The 24,151-nt window shown below is 37.0% G+C and overlaps 1 protein-coding gene across 1 annotated transcript; it reads right to left on the bottom strand.

Annotated features, from left to right (window-relative positions):
- Positions 1–13,768: 13,768 nt before the first annotated feature.
- On the bottom strand, positions 13,769–19,811 carry LOC103942324 (disease resistance protein RPV1). Its single transcript, XM_009352514.3, has 5 exons — positions 19,172–19,811; positions 17,824–18,931; positions 17,407–17,727; positions 14,961–17,297; positions 13,769–14,113 (listed from the first exon to the last, which is right to left on the bottom strand). Exons 1-5 carry the CDS (start codon positions 19,675–19,677, stop codon positions 14,075–14,077), a joined length of 4,311 nt encoding a protein of 1,436 aa, XP_009350789.2. The 5' UTR covers positions 19,678–19,811; the 3' UTR covers positions 13,769–14,074.
- Positions 19,812–24,151: the final 4,340 nt, after the last annotated feature.

Here is a 24,151-nt window from a genome sequence, read left to right on the forward strand (position 1 = left end):
GCACCTACCTTGAATCCAAGGTGAGCGTAAGGTGCGGGAGGTGAACATCACGTGAAGGACTGTGCCCTGGCCACGGGCGGGAGCACTAACACCGGGGTGCAGGTTTATGAGCTCTCAATGCGTCTCAATATAACATGTGGAACTCATGGCAACCAGTACGACAATATCGAAGTTTCCTAACACATAACTGTAGTCATGCTATAACGCAATCGATTCAACTAGTACCATAAACTCACCTGAACTTACCTGGGTGTCCTAAGTTCACCTTTGCACTTGAAAGCATTCCCAATAATTATATGCAAGTAATATACATATGGATATACCATGATGCAATCTAATACTCAACCATGTCGTAGCATGTTCAATTATAAACAATACAGTGAGAAGTGTACAATCAATAACGCCCTACTCCCAAACTACTTATTTTCAGGGATAATTCTCCATGACAACCCAATTAACTCTAATTTAACTAACTAATTCACAAAACTAAAACTTGTCTTTACCAATTTCCTTCGCATTACTCAATTTCCCAAGCAAGGCTTTTGTCTCAAATATTTTATGGCTGCATCTAACGTCTCGTTAGACTGCCTACGTACCCTTAATAGGGATCAAGCCATTCGTAGTTCATATAGGTACTTCAAGCATTCACAATAATTATATGAAGGTAACATACCTAATCAATTTAAAAGTGTTGATAGAACTCTCAATAATATGCACAATAAAAAGGAAAAGATCCACTCACCTGGAGTCCACGCTATACTTCTCTAGCGCACGCATCGAGGAGTCCTGAATGATCGGTCCCTGTGGCCAATTATCAAATCACATCTCAGAACTCTTATCCGTAGAATACGTAATTCACATAAAACACAACCTCAACGACATTCTAAAATAGTTTGATACTCATTGACCACAAGTCAACCGTCGATCAAAGATCGACGGTAGGGTTTACAACCCTGTATAACTTGACCAGGAAGATCCGCATATCAAATTTCCAATCTGTAACTCCCAACGATCCACAATATGTTTCTAGAATAACATATTAAAATTTCATTACGATCCAACGGTCAGATCTCCGCCAATTGCCTAAAACAAGTGGCCGTGAACATTTATTTTACTAACTTACAAATCCAATTAAGGATGATCCGTAAGTCAGATTCCCGATCTGTAAATTCCTATGATCTTTAAATATTACGTATTATAATGTATCCAATTTTTGTGACGATCCAACGGTCGGATCATCGATTCACATTTTTATCAAGTAACGTATCGTAACGAATTTAGGTTCCAACTATCAACCTACGTCATTCAAATGACAAAATTGAATTCAAGAAATTTGACATAGCCTAAAAATAGCATTGACGGCCCACTGGCCACGCGCCGCCGCACGCGCCGCCGCGGGTGGTGGTCGGCCGCCCCGACTCGCCGGAAAATCCAACTATTTCCAAAAATTCTCAAACTTCACAGAAATGAATATCTCAGTGAGTGGAGCAACTTTTATACCTGCCACGAAGTCCAAAAGTGGACGGAAGATGGTCAAATTTTCCCACAAAGCCGGCGGGTGCCTAAAACTTCCCGACGTCGATTCGTCGTCCACGGTGGTCCAACGGGGTCAAGGTTGGTTGGGTTTTGCTCCTGGGATGATGGGCTACAAAGCCCAAGTGGTGGCATCGGCCATCGCTTTGCCGATTTGCCGGAAAATCGAAAAGGGTGGCCAGAGCACCCTTGATTTTCGTCAACTTTCGTGGCCTCAAACCGCCTCATACCATGGTTAATCAAGGTGGTTCTTGGGTGGGTTTTGTAGAGGGGAATGAGAGCTTCAAGATGGTGGTGGTGGCATCGAAAAAATCCACCGGAGTTGGCCGGAATCAGCCTTGGAAGATGGACTCGCGGTGATGCGGGTATGGGTGCACGGGAAGCTTTTCCCCCCTTTTTTTTTTTTTTTTTTTTTTTTTTTTTCTTCTTCTTCTTCTTCTTCTTCTTCTTTTCTTTTCTTCTTTCTTTTTCATTGGCTGCAAGCTTCACTTCTCTCTTCTAATTGGTTCCTTGTCCCTTTAATTTAATTGGTCCACTAATCCCACAAGGTGGGAATTCAAATATTTAAATAACCAATTTCAAACGTCCATAAGTATACCGTTATAATCCGGACTCGCAAACGGTTTTCGCCTATACGTTCGTACCAATGAGTACTACAAGGATATGCTAAAAGAATAAGTCCCACATCTCTTAAGTCGATGGTCAACAGAAGTCAAAGTCCTTGCCTCTAGGGCAATTTCGTAAATTCACACTTTTAAAATAAAATAAAAACGTAAAATTTGAAACGGGTTGTTACACGTATCCCTTGTAGGTCTATGGCGAGGCGAGGTCGAACTGTTGGGGCTCCAGGCGGCCCATGGTTGGAAGACATGGAAGGTGTTTGATGTTTTGTCTGGGAGAAAAAATGGAAAGAAAGAAAGAAAGGGTTTTTTAACTTTAATCTTGAATATTGAAATTTAAAATAAACCTAGTGTTATATTATATATTGATTATAATTTTTTGATGTGTCCTTAATTCAAAATAATTAATGTGCTTTTTATTTAATGTCTCCTTATTAAATATTTAAATTTATTAATATACAAATTTTAATTTATTTTTTGACAAAAAAAAAAGTTTTTTAATTTATTAATTTTATTTAACATTCTTCAAATTTGAAAGACTAATGTACCGAAATATGTGTACCGAAATGTATTATGTTCAACTAATGTATTTAAATGTAAGTATCGAAATGTATATACCGAAATATATACACTGAAATGTATTATATTAAATTAATATACCTAAATGTGTGTACCGAAATGTATTATATTAAATTAATGTACCTAAATGTTTGTACCGAAATGTATGTACCGAAGTATGTGTACCTAAATGTATGCACCGAAATGTATTGTAATAAATTTAATGTACCTAAATGAAGAAGACAAAGTACGTCGGTATGTTGAAATATATTGTATAACAAAAATTTAGTTTATCTAAATGTTTACAACAAAATATATTACGATAAATGAAATGAAAATGAAAATTATAATGAAATAAAATTAATACATTAAAATTTATGAAGAAAAAAGAGAAAAAATTAAAATATAATTAATAAATAAAATTATTAATGTATCAAGGATTAAAATTAGATTTTAATTTTACTTATGATTTTAATCTAAAAATCATCTTTGCTAAAGATTAAAATAAAATTTTCTAAAGAAAGAACATGAAGTGGGGTGTTTTGGATATGGCGAATATTAATAAAGAGGAGGGTGGAAAAGTCACGAGCGGGAGAGAGTGAGGAAAGTTCTTGATGCCTTGAGTTCAATGTTTACTGCTGCTCTCATTTTTCCTACTTATCTCTATTAATTAATAAAACACTTATTATCGATCAAAATCTTATAAAATTGTCAGTTTAATCCTCTAATTAAAATAAAATATAAATAAGAAATATGCGGCATAAATGTAATTTCATACAACCAAATTTTGTTATTTTTTTTTTCGAAACATCATCTATATGTAATCCTAACATATCTCTAATAAAAAAATAAAAAATAAAAAAATTTCCCACTCCTACATTATCTATCACTCTTTTCTTCTCTCCTTCTATTTCAAAAACAAAAATAAAAAATTTTCTCACACATTTGTTTATGCCCATATGCTAGTTGCTAATTATAGAAACAGAGAAAGAGAAACCCGCGGCTTCTACTCGATGATTCCTAGCTTCTCTCTCTTGCCGATCGCGCCAGACCCTCGAGCAGGTTTTTGAGGACAGTGTTGTGATCTCTCGTCAGCTTAAGGTTGATGATCGAAGCTCGTCTTCGTCCATGTCAGTACAAATGGCGTGACCCATTAACTTAACGGGTTGAGTTTGGGTGATCTTATTATTTTAACAGGTTGAGTTTAGGTAACATATTAACTTAATTGATCAGGTTAAAACCGATCAAAACCTGATAAACCCGACCCTTTTACATGTCTATTTACAAGGAAAAAAGAATACTACTATATCATAGTACTAAGTGATAAGCACGGTGTTAGATTTTAGATTTTAGATGTGAATAGTTTTGGTCACAAGGTATTGCTTAGTTATAGTTGGAGAAAAATTGAGTGATGATAATGGTTTGACTATTAGGTGTGAGTTTATTTATACATTTTAATTTTATTGTTAATTTTATAAAATAAATTTTTCGCAAGTGGTCTTTATCACAATGATATAAAGATGTTGTGTCTTTACATGATGACGTAAGTTCGAACCAGGTATGTGGTTAATTTAACAAAATCTATTGTTTGATAAAAAAAAAATTCTATTTAATTTATTTCCTCTTGGAATTGCTAAACGAATTAATCAGTAGAAGGAGAAGAAAATTTTCAAAAAAAAAAAAAGAAGAAGAATTCCTACATGAAATAATCAGTACAAGGAGAAAAATAACCCAGCACAGAAAATAAAAATCACAAATAATCAGAGAGATCCAGCCAAAATGATGAGAAAAATTTCGGAACTATCAACCAAATTTCGCACAGATCTTCAAGCAATGTAAACATAAAAAAAGTTGAAAATAAACGAATGGATGAACAAACAAAATGAAACTATGAACATTATTTTATTAACGAAAAATAAATAAATGAGATTGTCAAGACGGCTACAAACTAAGGGCTATATCTTGACTGAGTTGTTCTAAAATAAATAACAAGCATTCTATTATAATAAACTAAACCCAAAGTTCTATCAAAACCTAATTCTAATGGTTGGGCCCAAATCTCAAACTTATTGTTTCATATTCCAATATACAAATGTTGAGAGAATGGACTCTGTCACTAAATGGAAAAGAATTCTCATATCCCAACTACGTCAACAAATAGACAGAAACAAAAAATATTACTCAAGTGATCACAAGTCTAAGCACACGAGTGACAGACAAGCAAACTCCAACAAAACTTATCCGTGTAGGCCTCTAAAGGCCTAACAAAGCGCCAAAATTTTTTTTCCTTTTTTCCAACAATTTAAACATTCTCATCAAGGTGAATGGCCCCATCATTCTGAATACAGTAAGACTTAAAAACACATCACTTTTCAATGTACCAACAACAACAACAAAGTCTTTTTTCACTAAGTGGGGTTGGCTATATGAATTATAGAATGTCATTGCGCTTGGTTCTGTGTCATGTCTTCCATTAGATCCAAATACTCAAAGTCTTTTCTTAGAGTTCTTCAGGCTGCAGGTCGGGCTAGCGGATCCAAATTAGGCAGACGGCAACATCGAGGCTTTAGCGTGATGGTGGTGCGAGACAGAGGTGCAACACTGGTGTGGTGGATCCAACAGCTGGGCACCACTCCGACTCCAGACTTCAATATTTTTTAATTTTTTTTATGAACGACAAACAAAGGGTAACCAAACCAGAAAAAATAAATAAATAAAAAATAAATAAAAAGAAAAGAAAAGAAAAAGGGTTTTATGGAATGAAATTGGACAAAAGAAACAACGGAGATAAACAAACTAATAAAAACAGAAGTAGATTAAATCCCGAAAGATCAAACATGTTACCAAGTTGAAAATAAACCAATGAAAGAGCAGACAAAATATAACTATGAATATTATTTTATTAACGAAAAACAAATATACGAGATTGCCAAGACATCTACAAATTAAGAGCTACATCTTGACTGTGACATCCCACATCGTCCAGGGGAGTAATCCTTAAATGTATATTCCCATCCCTACCTAGCACGAGGCCTTTTGGGAGCTCAATAGCTTCGGGTTCTGTAGAAACTCCGAAGTTAAGCGAGAAGAGGGCTAGAGCAATCCCATGATGAGTGACCCACTGAGAAGTTGCTCGTGAGTTCCCAAAAATAAAACCGTAAGGGAATAGTAAGCTCAAAGCGGATAATATCGTGCTACGGTGGTGGAGCGGGCGGGGAAGTGATCCGCCCTGGGTTGGGATGTGACAATTGGTATCAAAGCCTAACCCTGGCTGCGTGTGTGCCGACAAGGACGTCGGGCCCCTAAGGGGGATGGATTGTGACATCCCACATCGCCCAGGAGAGTAATCCTTAAATGTATATTTCCATCCTTACCTAGCACAAGGCTTTTTGGGAGCTCACTGGCTTCGGGTTCCGTAGGAACTCCGAAGTTAAGCGAGAAGAGGGCTAGAGCAATCCCATAATGGGTGACCCACTGGAAAGTTGCTCGTGAGTTCCCAAAAACAAAACCGTGAGGGAATGGTAAGCCCAAAGTGGACAATATCGTGCTACGGTGGTGGAGCGGGCCCAGGAAGTGATCCACCCCGGGCCGGGATGTGACATTGACTGGATTGTTCTAAAGTGAGTAACAATCATCCTATTTATAATAAACTAATCCTAATCTCTAACAAAACCCCAAATCCTAAAATTATTATTTTCCAACTACAAAACAATATTGAACATTAAAAAACAATATTCAACTCAGTTCACTATGAAGAGAAGGGACTGATCGAGATAAAATAAACATGAAATGGTGAGCTGAATTCGGGAAAACTCTGAATATGTGTGATCCTGGGGTTCTGATCCGTCGTCGCCAATGGGGGGACAATCTGGTGGCCGAAGAAGAAGCGAACTTCGCTTCCCCAACCTCACCACCTTTCCCTCTACATCACTTGAGGGACTCCAGATTTCGATTACAGATTGAATATTCACAATTTAATCAAATTTTTTTTTTTTTTTTTTTGTGAATTTTGTTATTTTTATGCTTAAATTTCTCGATGAAGAATTAAATTTAGGGTAAATTTAGCGAAGAAGGCGAGCGTGGGTGAGGAGGGGAGGGAGAAGCCGTCATGAATTCCGAGAAGGAACCTCTACGATTGGGACAAGAGTTTTTATTTCATTAATTTTAATTTTGTTCAGATAAAAAAAATTCTTAATTTATTAATATTTAATTAATTTCTCAATCTAGTAGGCAGAGGAGTGGGTCGTGTTCTTGCCACATCTGTGATTAACAGACTAATTAATGGATTTACTAACAGAAGCTTGACATTGTAATAAATTCATAAGTTGATGTATAACATTACAAGGTTTAAAAGGTGGTAAGAGTTGTCACTTAATAGTGTGCTCTTGTAGTATTTCTCCTCACTTGTAAGTGATAAATCTTAGGTTCGCTTCTCATTAAAGGCGAATTTGAACTACATTATTATAATTAGCCAGTGTGAGACATAACCCACTCCCCTACTTCTTAATATAGATAATATCGTTTGTTCTTAAAAAAAGATAGTATGAGTTTGTATAATGTTTCAAAATTGAGGTGGTCAAATGTAATTTATCCAAAATAAATTGCTTACTATGTGGTTTGAATGACTAAATCAAACCGAACTTAGACTACGCCCAGTCCTAGTGTTATTTTGCATTAAGGTCTCATTTGGCATGGAGAATCATATTAGAATGAATGTCCCTATTTTCAGGGTACGCTGAACGACAAAAATTAAAAATTCTGCCTAACTTGAAGGTGGGAGATGCATCACTCAAAAATGAAAAAAATTAGTGCATACATATGAGAATTTCTGAACTTTTGTAATGGATGACAAATGTTTCTAGTGCTCAAGAGTAAAGGTTATAAAGGTTACATCTTAGTCATTGTTATTAACAGATGTATGGTGGGGATTAGTTTATGATTGAATTGTGGAGATTGGTTTATTAAGAGTTTGTTAGAAGGTTAGAATTAATTACTTTGTAGGCTAGTAGAAATTATAATTTCTCTCTCATTTTTTGTAATCTGTTCAAATATCAATACAAGCTTTGATTTCCTTTTAAACCTAATCTTCTTCTTCTCAGTAATTTCGATAGTTTCATGCCTCTTCCAATGTAGTTAATAATTGTATCTCAGATCAAGGATATAAAGGTTAAAAAAATTTGAGTACACAATACTCTGGAATAAAAAAATATCGTCCCCAATCCCTTTGTGGTCTTGGACATTACCTTACCTGATGATCAAAGACTTTGTTTTTGGGTGAAAATGTAAAGTTATTACCAAAGAAAAAACAATAATTAAAAAGAACAAAATGGACCTCAAAAACACGAAAAAATAAAAGAAAAAAAAAACCCAAGTCAACATTGTAGCCCAGCATACACAAACCATAAAACACAACCCTAAGTTTCTAAAGCTACTGTAGAAACTTCCACCTTAGAACGAAGCATACAAGCCAACCTCTATCACCATCCAGAAAACCAAAGTTAAAGAAGAAAAAGAAGGCCGCACCATCCTCTATGGACCACCAAAATGAACACCGCCTAGAAGCAAAGGAAGCCCGCAGGAAGAAATATATCTGACAAGCGACATCGCCAACAATTGCAACGCCAAGAAAGACCAACAAAGGTCAACGATAGTGATGGTGTAAACACCCAAGCCAAAACTCTATACACCCTACCGTTAAAACGCGAAAAATCGCAAGAATAGGTAGGCGAGTCAAATTGAAATTTAGTGGAGAGAAGATCTCTCACTGGAGGAGAACTTATAAAGTATTGATGATCAAAGATCTTATTCATCAGGTATGATCTGGTCTAAGGATCAATTCAGTGAATCCACAATTTAGTTCAAATTGGCCGTAAAATATCTAGTACTTGTCGGGACTCTGCATTTGGAAGATGCTAAGAACTCGTAGTGTTCATCCGTCAAAATGCACAAGGTAGATTTATCAAATAATTCACCCAATGAATTCCACATACGATTTACAAATACTTATTACACAAAACAAGAATGCCGCTAGAGAACGTAAACTTAATAATTACTTGGCTTACTTTTAGTTATCACACCTATACTTTTCACCGAATCTAACTTTAACCCTACACTTTACATTGACCCATTTTATCACATGCACTCTTCTTCCGTGGCCCATTTTACCGCCATACACTCTATACTTTCTCACTTTAATACCTACACTCTTCCTCAATGTTGCACTTTACCCTACTTCATCAAATGATTTTAAAAAGGGCCATTAAAGTAAGATAATATAGAGTTCAGGGTAAAATGGTGTGAGGATTATGGCTCGTCAAATATGTCCTAGTTGGTTTAGGATTGTTTTAGGAAACCTGGAGGTATACCGATTCTTGTCCTAGAGGGATTAGGAAAGAATTTCAGTTTCCTTATTCAATTTAGGTTTGGATTTCTAGAAGTCTATTTGGATTTGGATAAGTGTAATTTCCTAATCCACTTAGAGATAGGAATTCAATCAGCCTTGGGACATATAAGCTAACCCTATGTCTATAAATAGGGTGCGGCAAGGCTGATTTTTACAAAGAAAGAAAACAACCAGACAACCAAGAATTTTGAGATTAGTTCTAGGGTTTGCAAAAGTTTTGTAAAATTTATTATTAATCAAGGGAGCGGTGATTTCTCTAGAGAAATCACAACTGGACGTAAGCAAAAGTTCTGCCGAACCAGTATAATTCTTGTGTGTTTCTAAGTTTTCTAATATTTGCTAGTTTAGTCTATTGCCATTGGTTACATTAAAGAACAACGTCTAGTGTGCGGGTTTTTCAACAATTGGTATCAAGAGCTAGGATCAAGGTGTTGTACGATGTCAAAAGGGAAAATGAATACGGATCAAGGACTTGCTTTAAAGCCCTTTGACGGCAAGGATGACATCACGGACTGGTAAGTGATGATGAAGAACGTACTGATACAGCAGGATTTGGATGATGCACTCGATGGTGAGAAGCCGGAAAACATGACAGAGGCATCATAGACTAAGGTTCTTAAGAAGGCCAAGAGTTCCATCGAGATCCATCTCACATGATCAGTTCGGTTACACATCACCAAAAAGATGACTGCCTATGAAGCATGGGAACAGTTGGAGAATGTTTATATGGGCAAAACCATGTCCAATAAACGTTTTCTAAAGGATGAACTATTCGGGCTTTGACTAGAAAAAGGAGGTGATATTAAAGATCACGTATGCAGGTTCCAGAATTACATAGCTAATTTTCAAAAGGTCAAAGAAACTTACAAAGACGATGATATGGCTATCATCTTGCTGAGGTCTCTACCTTCGTTTTTCAAGCACTTTCGAACAACTTTAATGTTTGGAAAATAGTCCCTGAAGCTTGAAGACGTAATTCAAGCTCTTCAATCATATGCTAAACTAGATGATATAACTGAAAGCTCTCAAGGCCTTTATGCCAAAGGCAAGGAGAGTAGGGCGGGAAAAGACAAGGGAAAAGAAAATCGGCAACAGAGGTAGGTCAAAATCCAAGAAGAAAAAGAAAAAGAAGGAAGGTTACTTCGAATGTTGTTCAGCCAATCATTGGAAAAAGAACTACAAGATTTGGAAAGAGAAGAAAGCCAAGATGGAAGGAAGCTCAGGTTCAGCTAGTGCAGTCACCGAGCATAAGAGTGATGGGGAGCTTCTTTCAGTAACATCGGGCTCCAAGGCTTGCATAAATTGGATTTTGGTTACCGAATGCATATTTCATATGTGTGCAGTAAGAGAGTGGTTCGATACTTACAAGGAAGTCAGCAGTGGGAAAGTCTTAATGAAGGACGATTCTTCATGTCCTATAAGAGGAATTGGCACTGGTCGAATCAGAATGTTCGATGAGATGATACGAGCTTTAGGGAACGTCATGCATGTTCCTAGACTAAGAAAGAATTTGATTTCCTTGGGTACTTTAGATGAGGCCGGTTATGGGTACAAGTCTATAAAAGGAAGACTTAGGGTAACCAAAAGATTGCTAGTGGTAATGCAGGGTGACCTACAACCCAGTAAGTTTTATAAGTTAATTGGGATCACTATAGTCGGGGGAGCAACTGTTTCTGTAAATTAGAGTGTAAAAGACAAGACTGAACTCTGGTATCATATGCTCAGGTACATAAGCCAAAAAGGGTTACAAGAATTACACAAACAAGGCTTGTTGGAAGGCATGTCATCTTGCAAACTGGACTTCTGTGAATACTGTGTTCTCGGAAAGCAAAGAAAAATATCATTTGCAACTAGCAGTGCAGATAACCGAAGCAATGAGCAACTCAACTATATTCACTCAGATGTTTGGGGCCTTGCACCAACTAAATCAAATGGTGGAGCCAGGTATTTTGTTACTTTCATGGATGATTTTTCTAGGAAGGTTTGGGTTTATTTCATGAAGCAGAAATCCGAGGTTTTTGCAAAGTTCAAGGAATGGAAAACAGAAATCGAGAATTAAACTGGAAGAAAGATCAAGTACCTGAGAAATGACAATGGAGGTGAATATACAACTAATGAGTTCACCGATTACTACAAGCAGGAAGGCATCATAAGGCACTTCACAGTAAAGAAGAATCCCCAACAAAATGGAGCTGCTGAGATGATGAACTGAACTTTCATGGAGAGAGAGAGAGAGAGAGAGAGAGAGAGAGAGAGAGAGAAAGGGGAGTATGCGATTTCATGCAGGATTGCCTAATAGGTTTTTGGCAGAGGCTGTTAATGATGCAAGTTATTTGATTAATAGGTCACCATCTACAGTTCTTGATTTTAAGAGTGCAGAAGAGGTATGGTCTGAGAAGCCGGTGGACTATTCCAAGCTCAGGGTGTTTGGCTGTAGTGCTTACGCACATATTCCAAATGATGAAAGGTCCAAGCTCAAACTGAAGTCTACAAATTGCATATTCTTAGGTTTTAAGAAAATGAGTTAAGGGTTTCAAGCTTTGGGATTTCAACAACAAGAAAAAGGTTGTTAGTCAAGATGTTGTCTTTGATAAGACATCCATGCCTCTAAATAAAGTCCAGAGTAGTAGGGAGAATACGAACGATACTGAAATTGAAGCAACAAAGATTCCATTAATCAGTTCAGATGAAGAAGCTCAGGTGGAGCAAATCGAGCAAGGGGCTGAATCTGATGGTTTTGAGGAAGACACCAATTAGGAACCAAGTGGAGCAAGAAACAGGACAAATTGAAGACACTTCAATTCACCAAACATCCCAAAGGGTTCGAACTGCAACCAACAATCCACCTGCATTCTAGAGATGCATAACACTGGACAAACCTAAGCGAAACAAAAAGAAACCTGACAAGTTTGGGTTTGACCAAGACGAAGTTAATTATGCTCTTAACATTAGTTAAGGAGATCTAACTACTTATCGAGAAGCTATAGCAAGTGATGACCAAGATAGTTGGATAAGTGATATGACATAAGAAATGGAGTCTTTTTACAAGAACTCTATTTGGGAGTTAGTTCCTAAGCCCAAAGACAGAAAGCTAGTTAGATGCAAGTGGGTATTTAGGAAAAAGGAAAGACTACATGAACAAGATGATGTGAGATTCAAAGCGAGGCTCGTGGCTAAGGGGTGCTCACAAAAGGAATGGGTGGATTATGATGAGATTTTTTCCCCTGTAGTCAAGCATACTCTATCATATTGCTTTTAGCAATTGCAGCTTAGCATGACATGGAGATTGAGCAGATGGATGTGAAGATAACATTTCTTCCTGTGGATCTAGAGGAGACGATTTACATGGCTCAACCAGAAGGGTTTGTTGAATATGGGAAAGAGAACCTAGTATGTCAACTAAGGAAGTCCCTGTATGGCCTGAAACAGTCTCCAAGACAATGGTACAAGAGGTTTGATTCATTCATGCTGAAAATCAATTTTAGAAAATGTTTATATGTGTACCATCATGTGTTCCAAGATGGGATGATCATATTGCTATTGCTATGTGTGGATGATCATATTGCTATTGCTATATGTTGATGACATGCTAATTGCTTGTCAAGACAAGTCTAGAATTCAAGACTTGAAAAAGATGTTGAAGGAGTTCGATATGAAGGATCTAGGTGCTGCACAAAAGATCCTTGGCATGGAAATTCAGAGAGATAGGACCGCTGGAATGATCTAGATATCACAAGCCAAGTATATTCAGAAGGTTCTTGAGAAGTTCAACATGCAAGACACAAAGGTAGTTTTGACTCTTTTGGCGGCTCACTTCAAGTTAAGTGGGCAACAGTGTCCTACGTCTGAGGAAGAGCAACAAGTAATGAAGAAGGTGCCTTATACTAATGTCGTGGGCTGCCTCATGTATGCAATGGTATGCACACGTCCCGACATAGCTCAAGCAATCAGTGTCGTTTCCAGATACATGGCAAATCCAGGAAAGCAACATTGGGATGCAGTAAAGTGGATTTTGCGTTATTTGAAGGGTTCTTGGAGACAAAGGATTATGTTTGAGAGGCAAAAGGAAAGTGCAAGGGTGTTAGGATATGCGGATGCCGATTATGCAGGGACTTGGACAAGAGAATGTCAACTTCTGGTTATGTGTTTACATGCATAAGAGGACCAATCAGTTGGAGGGCACTACTGCAACCAATTACAGCTTTGTCGACCACAGAGGCAAAGTATATAGCATTGGCCAAAGCTGGAAAGGAAGCGATTTGACTTAATGGCTTGGTAAGTCAAATGGGAATCACTCAAGATTGTGTGAAGGTTAAGTGTGATAGTCAAAGTGCCATTCACTTGGCAAAGAGCCAGGTTTTTTTCTGGAAGATCAAAGCACATTGAAGCAAGGTATTACAGAATCAGAGATTGGGTAAAGTCTAAGGAAATTTGGATTGAAAAGATTTATACGGGTGACAATGCCGCAGATTTCCTTACAAAGATAGTGCTGGCCAAGAAGTTCAAGCATTGCTGATTGATTAAAGTGTAGCACCTCCTCACTTGAGGTGCAATGAGGCAAGAAGAAGATTGCCAAGGTGAAGACTCTTGAAGATTTCCAAAGCTGCTTCAAGAAGGTTCAAAGATACTCTGGGGTGCAACAATCAAGAGTTGGTTTGACTCACCAAGGTGGAGATTGTTAGGATTTTGGCTCGTCAAATATGTCATCGCAAAAAATAAGCCTAAATACTAATTACATGCTTGCGATTGTATGAAGTTATGAACAATGATGCAGCAAAAGAAGCAGCAACAACTCAAACCACAAAAATCAAAATATAAAACAAACTGCACTCAGCAAATTGAAACAGCATAATACACATAACAAACCCCATAAACGGCGACCCAACTAGTGAAACGAAGGCTCTAGCTCCAACATATCACCACCAACACTTCAAGAATCATTTTACAAGCAACCAGCCCTTCAAGCGTCACTGAAAGATTGTTCTCCTTCCATTTTTAGCTGCAAAAATAATTAATTAAACGCTTGCAATCAAATCAATCCAGAAAATCACTTTCAACATATATCAAAGTTAAGACCATTTAGCATATAACGTGAGACATGGTTCGCAAGTAGGATTTTAATAAACTTGACTTTTGAAAAACTTCTTTCACAAATGCAACTGCAACAGGTATTGCTAACAGTACTTTGTAAGCGGTAACTGCATTTACAAAAATGTTCATTAGTAAAGGAAGGACTGTCGATAAAAAAATTGATAACATTGGTAGAACAAGTAAAAAACAAAATGTATCAGCATCCTATCTGTACACCATCAGTAGTATGGATGCAAATATTGACATTATCAACAACAAATCCATACTGTACAACAAGGGGGGAGAGTTAACCATTAAGTGCAAGAGTCATGTATTTTGTTAGACAGAAATGATTATGTTAAGTATCGTACCATGATTCTGATACGAACTGATTATGATCCAGATTCACAATTTGGCAACCAGGCAAGATAAGATTTTCCTATGTATATAAAGCCAGAAGTGTAAAAATATTCACTTTTATCACCAAATCGCTCCACCAGCCATAGTAATCACTTAAAATTTTAGGTGCAATTTCCAAAAACTATGCTAAGGATTGAAAATGAAAACAAAAACAAGAGTGCTGAATGCGTAAGAGTAATTTTGTTGGAACAAGCTAAAATACAGCAGTAAAAGATTATTCCAACCAGAGCAAGAACAAACAATTAAGAAAATGGGAACTACCTTTTTTTTTTTTGGGTGGTAACTACTAATTTTTTGTTTCATCTTTTCAGATGAACTGAACAGCAGTAAAAAAGTTTCAGTTTTCTTTTACATACCTCTTCATGATCCAACCATACGCTAGGCACATGCCATATGTTTTCCTGATCTTCACCTCCCCCCTTCGTGCACCATTCTTTCAGTTCAGGACAACGTATAATTATTAAAGACTCAAGTGAAGTAGGGAGTCCATCGTGGGGCAAGGGCAGAAGCTTTGGGCAGCGTCTGAACTCCAGATGCTTGAGGGATTTTAGTTCTGAAAGTGAAGGAAGAGTGACAAATTCTGGGCAAGAGTCCACCGTGAGTTTAAGTAGAGACGGTAAATCACCTTGTTTTATCGCCGTCCACTGTTTCAAATTAAGCATGATATCAATTTCTAGCCTCTCAAGTTTAGGAAATGCAGGGAAGCCTTGAGCAACTTGGTCATTTCTGAATAACTGATGATGAATTTCCTTCACCTCATTCATTTCAATAATGGAGAGAAACTTAAGCGCTGGTAACTGTCCCAAAGATGGGAGAAGTTCACAATTTTTGCATCTGTAAAGAGTAACAACAAGAAGGTCTGCAAAAGCCGGATTGCTAATCCAAGCTGGAAGAATTGAGCCACCATAGTTTTGAATTTCTAGCTCTTGAAGGCCATAATGGGGTTGTAGACATTCAAGGATTTTCTCTTCTTCCCGTACATTCTCAACCAACAGACTACTCCACCGGAGCTCCACGCTCTGGAGGGATTTCTTCATACTCAAAGAAGCTTCCTCAGCCTCTTCCTTAGTCAACACATTTTCGAGCCTTGAAATGCGAAGTGTTCCTTTGAGATGATTCAAATTCTTCAGCTCTCCAATATGGCACCCTTGATCCCTACCGATGAGAAATGCTGACAGAGTCTGCAGGTTAGTCAAGTTTCCCAAGTATGCAGGCAAGGAATCCAATTGCCGAATGATATCAAGTTCGATATGGCGTAGGTTGGTTAGCTTCTTGATGCCCTTCGGTAACTGAACAAAATTTACACAACCTCTGAGTTTTATGGTCTGTAAATTGTGAAGAGAATCGATTGCTTCGGGCAACTGTCTAATGGGTGTGTGAGAGACATCAAGATAGCGCAATGCTTTGACATTTCGAATGGAACTTGGTAATTCAGAGATGAGAGTTCCACTCAAATTCAACGTCCTCAAGAACTTTAAGCCCAAAAACAGATTACGAGGAACTTGTTTAATGGAAGACCTGCTACCAGAGAACAAAAGCAGCGTGCGAAGACGCTGAAACTTTTGGAGAACCCCAAAACCTATCTCATCCATATTTTGAAAAATCACAGACAAATGTTGTGTCATTTCTGAAGCTCCATCTAACTTACCATCCACAGCTCTGAAATAACCATCCTGGTAAATTCTTTTTTCCAAAACTGAAAGCTTGATTGTATTAATCTTGTACAAGAAGTTGCTGGGATTATAAATGGGCAGTGAGAACACTGAATCAAAATCCACACTGAAATCACTTCTTGAAGGCACAAAAAAGCCTTCACTCTCCATGGAATTGAAATACAAAATACCGGTATCCTCCATTCTCTCTCTATGCCTCTCTCCAAGAAAGCCTTCAGCTATCCATAACTGCACCAACTCATATTTCTTAAATTCATAATCTAATGGAAAGAGGGAACAATATAGAAATAATAAGGATTTCAGAGATTCAGTTAAACCCTCATCTTCTACATCTGCAACCTCTATTTCACGCCCAGCCTTTTCTCCCAAATTCACATCCTCCACTATCTTAGAACCCTGGCACGAAATAAGGTCTCTGCATGCGGTGCCAGCAGAATAAGAGTCCGCAACCTTGCATAATTTATGCAGACTTACCATTTCTGAAGAAATCAGCTTTAGATTTTGCTCCCCCAAATCTTTGTTCTGATTGTTAGCAGCATCCAGATACTGCTGTATAATTAGCTTCATAAACTTCTCACACCCGCGCAACAAATGAGTAAGGTTTACATGAACTCTGAGCTTTATATTTTTAGTGAACCTCGTATGGTCCCACAAAGTGAGCCCTGATTTTTGCGCCCCATAAACTAATCCACTAATGTGAGCTTCATCTGCGTCAAGAGCTTTCAGATGTACCATCATCCTCATCTGCATAATTCTAAACTCCTCAAGATTTGAGCAACCATGTGTTATAAGTGTTTCAAGGTTTTTTGGCATGCTCTTAGGAAACTTCTGAATACTTTTGCAATCTTTTATGTTAAAGTAAACAAGTTTCTCTAACTTTCCAATAGACTCATGGATACCAACAAGGCTCTCACAATCTTTAAGAATCAGTCTCTCTAGGTTGGGGACTAGCGACAAGTCGGCGACTTCAGTAAGGTCATGGGAATGGCTGACATCAAGGATCTTCAATGATGGAAGATTCTGTGGGAAAGAAAAGAAGGTGTGAGAAATAAAAACAAAAATGAAAGCACGCTGAGAGTTAATCATGAATAATCCGTAAAAATGAAACTACAAGTGTAGAGTAAAATACCTTTCTCCCCTTCCAGACTTGTCTCAAGCTGCTATACTGCATTTCGAGAACCACCAGACGGTCCAAAGCAAGATCATCAGGTATAGAATACAAAGGAAATTCAAGCCAACACAACCATCTTAATCCTTTAGGAAGTTCAGCATAACATCCATTGAGCTCTACATGACTAAGTCGGAGTAGCTGTAGATTACCCATCCTTCTAAATGCATTGCTTTCAAAGACCGCGACATTTGAATCTGAGGAACTGCTTTTTGAGTACATATGCATGTTGAAGGAAATGCCTTTAATGCCGTTGGAAAAGCCTGGATTGTTTGTCGTGCCCTAATAAAATAGAAAAAAATTTGGATAACTACAAACAGGTATGCATAAAAAAGAAAAAAAATATAATCACGTATCTAAAGGCAGCATGGTTCTTACAAATTTTTTGGTCAATACTCGAAAAGAATCTGCATCATGCCACAGTCTACTACGTCCCCAAGGCTCCCAATTCTCGTGGCGTACTATTTCTCTTCCCGTGTCACGAAATATGGGATGCACATACAACTTATTATCTCTATCAGTTGTTAGCAAGCATTTTTCAATGAGATTTTCCATGCCAACAATTGTGTGGAAGTCACACCCATCAAGTATTCTAACAACGTAATCTCTGTCCATTCCAATAAAGAAACAGGCAATATGGAGGAATAGTGCTCGGTCATGATCATCCGTTAAAGAATAGATGCTTCTTTTGAGTCTTTCCATGGTTGAATAATGTGGAAAAATTTGCTGTTGATTCAATGTGCTTTCCCATGCATCTATACTTTGCCCAGATAGTGCAGAACCGAGAATAGTAAGAGCTAATGGAAGCCCTCCGCAGTGTTGTACTATCCTTTTTGACTGTTCCATGTAACGTTCTTCAATTGGATGGCATTGATCAAAAGCATGCCAACAGAAAAGCTCCAACGAGTCACTGTAGTTCAAAACTCCAACAGTACATACCTTACAACCGAATTTCTGAGCAGCCCTTAACACCCTTGCATTTGTAGTTGTTATGATGATTTTACTTCCAAACAATGCGTCTTTCAACCCATTTATTACAGCATCAAATTCATGCATACCTTCCAAACCATCGAGAACAACAAAAACTCTTTCAGATTTTATGGCATCTCTAAGCTGAACTATTCCCTCACTAACATTGTGGATTTTCACTATTCTGCCACAAATATCATAGAGAAGTTTTTGTTGTATATGAACTAAGCCAGTGGGTTTTTTTGAAGTTTCTCTTATATTTTCAAGGAAACTGCATTCATCAAATCGTGCCGCGTTCAATCTATAAAAATGCCGTGCAATAGTTGTCTTCCCTATTCCACTCATCCCATGAATTACAAGCATGCCAATGTCAGAGTATTCATCTTGTAGCCATGAATTAACGTCTTTGAGATGCGAATCTATTCCAACAAGGTACGGGATGTACCACAAAGGGTGACGTCGTCGTAGTCTTGCTGTAGTGATTGCAACAAGATTTTCGATAAACTTGCTTGCGTTCCTAGAAAATTGCAGTCAAACATGTTATAAAGTCCTATGGAGGTGACCTAATAAATACGTTTGAACAATAACGATAACTATATGAATAACTTATAATTCTTGTTCAAATGATGCAATGAAATGCAAAAGAAACGTGCAATCACTTCTAAAAAGTTTTAATTTTCAATTTCCATATATGTCTGCACAAAAATGATGTAAAAAAAAAATCACCAAAATGGACAAGAAGTTGAATTGTAGTTACCCATCAGCTTCACTTTGCACGATCATCCCTCCTAAATTTGCAGCCTCTGTTAGTGCCGCCCTCCATCCCTTCACCTTGTCCAACCGTTCTCTTACATCGTGCCTAGCAAATGCTTTCGCTACACTTCCTGTCTGCATCAGCACATCATAAGGGTCCACTCCGTTGAAGACTGGTAAGACAAATTGGCCGGAGGTCCTCGTGCTTTCAAGGATCATTACGAGGTCGTCAAGGCACCATCTGGAAGATGCGTAGCATTCTGTAAACACAACGATCGAGCATCGGGACTTGTGGATGGCTTTCCGCACCCCCCGACTGATAACTTCTCCTCTCTCAACTTCATCCCCGTCTAGGAAGATTACAAGGCCTTCTTTCTCCAAAGCAGCATAGAGGTGGCGGCCAAAATTGTCCCGAGTGTCTTCACCTCTGAAACTCAAGAATACGTCGTATATGTATCGACAACCAGAATCGCCGGAAAAGGAGGAACTTCCGCCGAAACTTAGATCCATCAAATCGTTTATTGCTGGTGTCTCCGGGAGGAAATTGATCTTGTAAAACAAGCAGCTAATCAAATGGAGGAGAGGCTGGGCAGCATTTGCTTCTCTGTGAATTACTTTATTATATAATAAATGCGTATCTCGGTCGCTTTAGCCTTTATGCTGTTATTTTGAAAGTTGCGTATTTTCATTTCATGGTTTTCCTAAAATTTAAACTAGCTTATGGGAGGCAGATAGTCTGCCCTCCTGTTTGGTGTCCTTCTCATTTTCTTTTATTTTGTGTGATCACAGTTAAGTTACGTTAACATTTTATATTAATTTTTTTTATAAAGATAATAAGACAAAAAGTAATGGGAATATAAAATGTTGACGTGACTTAACTGTGATCACACAAATAGGAAGGGATGAGAAAGACACTCAAACATAAGGGCATACAATCAACCTCCTAGCATATGTCTTGTGTACATTTTTTTTTTAAATAGAAGAGAGAGAGCAGTGCCACATTATTATTATATAATATCTTTGTTCAATTAACGTGGTTTTTCTGTGGTTTCAATTATTAACCAACGCATATGGATGGAGCCATTATGGGACTAGTTGTTGTTACTCTAATAGATGTTGTTGCATATCAGTCTCATACGCTTAAAACTTAAAAGTGTTTTCAATCCAAATTCTTTTTCGTCCTAGGCCAAGCCTCACTTTACTCTCCATCCCTCTTATTACATAGCAATCTTCACTTCTCCTTTTTTCTGTCAACTTTTCTTTAGCTTTCACTTATATTTTAAAATTTTTCTTGCTTAGTCTTTACCTCATGTTCTGATTTTTTGGTTCGTACAATATTTTTAATTCTCTCTATTAAATTTAGGATCTTTTAATTTTTTATGCAAATTAATCTAATCCCTCATGCTTTGAATTCTAATTATCTATGTATGTCAGAAGCTCTTGTTATATAAAATTCTAACTCTAAGTGTTGATACGTGTTTATAAACTTACTTTTTATAACTCTGTTATCAGAACGGTGCATCTTTTGATCCATTGACTGATGTCGTCTTTGGAGCGTTGGAGGACAACGGTGCATCTTTTGCTCTAAAGTCGGGAGTGTGTTTCGAATTGTGTGGCTTTAGGATTGGGAACTGGATCCTCTCCAAGGCAAACCCTCGGGATCCTGCTAAGTGACAAACATGGGCCATTGGATTCAACGGCTACAATTATTATAATTTTAAGAAGGACTCCCTCTGTTTATAGCTGTTGAATTGAAATTCAACAACCCGTGTTTCTCGCTCAGCAAGATCTCAAAGGTTTTTCTCGGAGAGAATCCAGGTCCGGACTAAGTGGCAGCAATACATATTATCCAAGGCATTTGATGGCTTTTTTCGGTGGGGAGAGTCGCCGACACTCCCATTTGGAAAGGGAGAGAAAGAAAGCAAAAGCCGCAAACCATTTGGTGAAAATAAATAATATTCCTTTCTTCCTCTCCTTTCGGTGCCTTAAAAGAGGAGAAAGAAAAGGGCTGTTTATGTTGTTGTTGAGAAGTGTGACAGGGAAAAACTTTATCTTTGGTTTTGGGAGCTGCTGCTCATTGCTCTTGGTTGGAAAATTTAAGTTATTATTATTACAGTATTAAATTTATTAATTGAATGACAATTAGAATTGGTGTCTTTTGATGAATGATGTGCCTATTTAAATGAAGAATTAAATTTTTTTTTTAATAAATGATATTATTTACATTAAGAGAAATGAGCTAATTCTCACAATGGACTAGTAATAATGTAGTTTAAATTAGCCTATAATGAGAATCGAATCTAAAACCTCTCACTTACCAGTGAAGATGAATACCACTAGATCGTAGCACTAAGTGAATACTACTAAACCCTAACATTACGTGGCAATTTTTGACTCTCCATCAATTGTCACATGTCTTTCAAATATGATCTCAAATTCTATAAATAGGAAGTTGCAAGAATTACAACTTTTGATTGTTCATGAATAGTTACATGTTTTCCAAAGAGGTATCTCAAATTTTATAATATGAAAGCCCCCTTTAATTATTAAAGAACTTTGCATTGTTTACATAAGCATGCATAGAATGCACCAAATATAGAGAGTATCATTGAGTCCATATGAGAGTTTTCAACATAATCGTGAGTCATTTCTTTGGAGCCTTGTGATTCGGAGGGCTACTATTAAAGGGACCACTATCGTTGTATTCTAGGAGACAAGCGCCGATCAACTATGAACACTGTAGTGGAGCGTAAACTTATTTTAAGGATAGAATGTCCAACATCCTCAAGCGTACATACATGCTTTTCTAATCAATTATATCATATTCATTTTACATCGCTTACTCATATGCATACATTACTTGGATATATAATTGCATGAATTATTTCTTGATTTTCTAGGTGATTTAATGTAGCACTTAGCCCTTATTTCTCCAATAATCTTCAAGACAAGTTTATGGTTTGATTGTTATGTTTGTTTGAGAACAATATGCTGTCGTGACATATTCATGCTTGGTCATAAGGGTTGTGTTTTCTTCCTGAAGTTTTATTCCATCTTGCATGTTTTTGCAATGGTTTTCTTTTTCATGGTAGAATGGTTTGGTTTCTAGTTTTGCATAAACCAGTACATGTATATGCAAATATTGGCCATTGCAAATTAATTTGATTCAAAACCTAACAACCAGTACATGGTAGAATGGGACTAGTTGCTGTTACTCTGATAGATGTTGTTGCATATCAGTCTCATACTCTTAAAACTTAAGAGTGTTTTCAATTCAAATTCTTTTTCGTCCCAGCCCAAGCCTCACTTTACTCTCCATCCCTCTTATTACGGGGAATCTTCACTTCCCCTTTTTTCTATCAACTTTTCTTTAGCTTTAACTTGTATTTTTAAAATTTTCTTGCTTAGTCTTTACCTCATGTTCTTATTTTTTTGGTTTGTACAATATTTTTAATTCTCTCTATTAAATTTAGGATCTTTTAATTTTTTATGTAAATTAATCTTAATCTCTCATTCTTTGAATTCTAATTACCAGTACATGTATATGCAAATATTGGCCATTGCAAATTAATTTGATTCAGAACCTAACAACCATGTTGATTGTAACATAACTTGTTGGAAAGGGATAATCCAACAAATCAGAGAATCCGGACCATTGAAAATTGATCCAACGGCTACAATAGTGCCCACTTTAAAAGTTATAATAACTTTAGCCGTTTGATCAAATTTCAATAGTCCGGATCCTTGATTTGGTGGATTAGAAAGAAAGGATCAGAAAAGGATCCCTTTCCAAACTTGTCCATAATAAAAATGTTAGTGTGTGCAAAAAGGCATGTTTTCACTGTTAATTGCCCACAAGGAAAGAAGCAGAGTTTGCATCACTATGATTAACAAAATAAAACAACATTGAGAGAAGGAAAAATAACTACTCCCACAAAGGGAAGCAAGGTAATGACAAGTACTTCCACGAAGGGAAGTACATAGAAGAATAATGTTTTGACTTCAAGGTGTAACAACTGAAAGTGGTGTTGTCATAGCCATGAGAACTCGATAAGTTTATAGGCTACAGGCAAAGTGCCAAGACATGTTTCCTCCGAAAAAGCTATAGTTATGCTTTAAGACATAACAGTGAAGATAGAGAAGCTATCTTCGTAAAGAAGCTAACTTCTTAGGTTCTTATTTCTTTAAGTATGAAAAACGAGTTATTTATAGCATTGAAAGCAACCATAATGTGATAGAATTTTGGAGGTAGCTTAGCTATCGATGAGTTCATATTATATCATATATTTTACCCTAATCTTAGTATTAATTTATTAGTTATTTTGGTAGAATTTTGATAATTTGTTATATATTTTCAATGTAGGACATTCGACTTCCTCTGGAGCAAAAAGTATTCAAACAGATGAATTTTGGAGTGATTCCAATTGAAAGATGTTCGTGAGTCTTTCAAGATGATTGTATCAAAATCCCAGATTTTTCTACCAAACCGTTTGACCATGGCGATGAAATAAAAGGCTCAGCGTGCAGCTTTTTCAGATTGACGTTTTTAGACATTTTGAGTATTTTGGAGGTCAAGATGGCATATTTTGAGGAAGATTCCTTCTGATGATTTGTAGAAGACGTATTTATCTTTCAAAAGAGACATTTTGGGACCAAATCGGAGTTGATTTGGTTGGTCAAAATATGATTTTCTGAGAACTTTGAATTCTAGTTCAAATAGGAAACCTTTTATTTTCTGTTTTATCATTTAATTATGTTTCCTAATTTTATTCTAAAACCTTTTTCAAGGTAGGGTTTTATTTTCTAGTAATATAAATAAGACTTTTTAGCCATTAGAAGAGAGGTGGAGAACGTACGTGGAGAATTTAGCTAGGCTTTGACGCTTTGTATTTTGAAGGTGTTTTCTATCATTTTTCTATTTCAATAAATTCCTTTTGTTTTATGGTTGCTAGTAGCTAATTTTCGTTTGTTAGGGTGATGTCTT

The sequence above is a fragment of a genome, unplaced genomic scaffold (assembly GCF_019419815.1).
Source record: "Pyrus x bretschneideri cultivar Hongxiangsu unplaced genomic scaffold, Pyrus_bretschneideri_v1 Contig9, whole genome shotgun sequence".
Lineage (NCBI taxonomy): Eukaryota > Viridiplantae > Streptophyta > Magnoliopsida > Rosales > Rosaceae > Pyrus > Pyrus x bretschneideri.

What these genes read in the sequence shown, in the direction of transcription:
- LOC103942324 (XM_009352514.3), bottom strand. Translation starts at nt 19,677, where the DNA reads ATGGATCTAAGTTTCGGCGGAAGTTCCTCCTTTTCCGGCGATTCTGGT. An exon ending in GAGTATTGACCAAAAAATTT is followed by an intron (nt 17,728 to 17,823) that starts GTAAGAACCATG and finishes CTATTTTATTAG; the next exon opens with GGCACGACAAACAATCCAGG. An exon ending in TATGGTTGGATCATGAAGAG is followed by an intron (nt 14,114 to 14,960) that starts GTATGTAAAAGA and finishes TTATTTTTGCAG; the next exon opens with CTAAAAATGGAAGGAGAACA.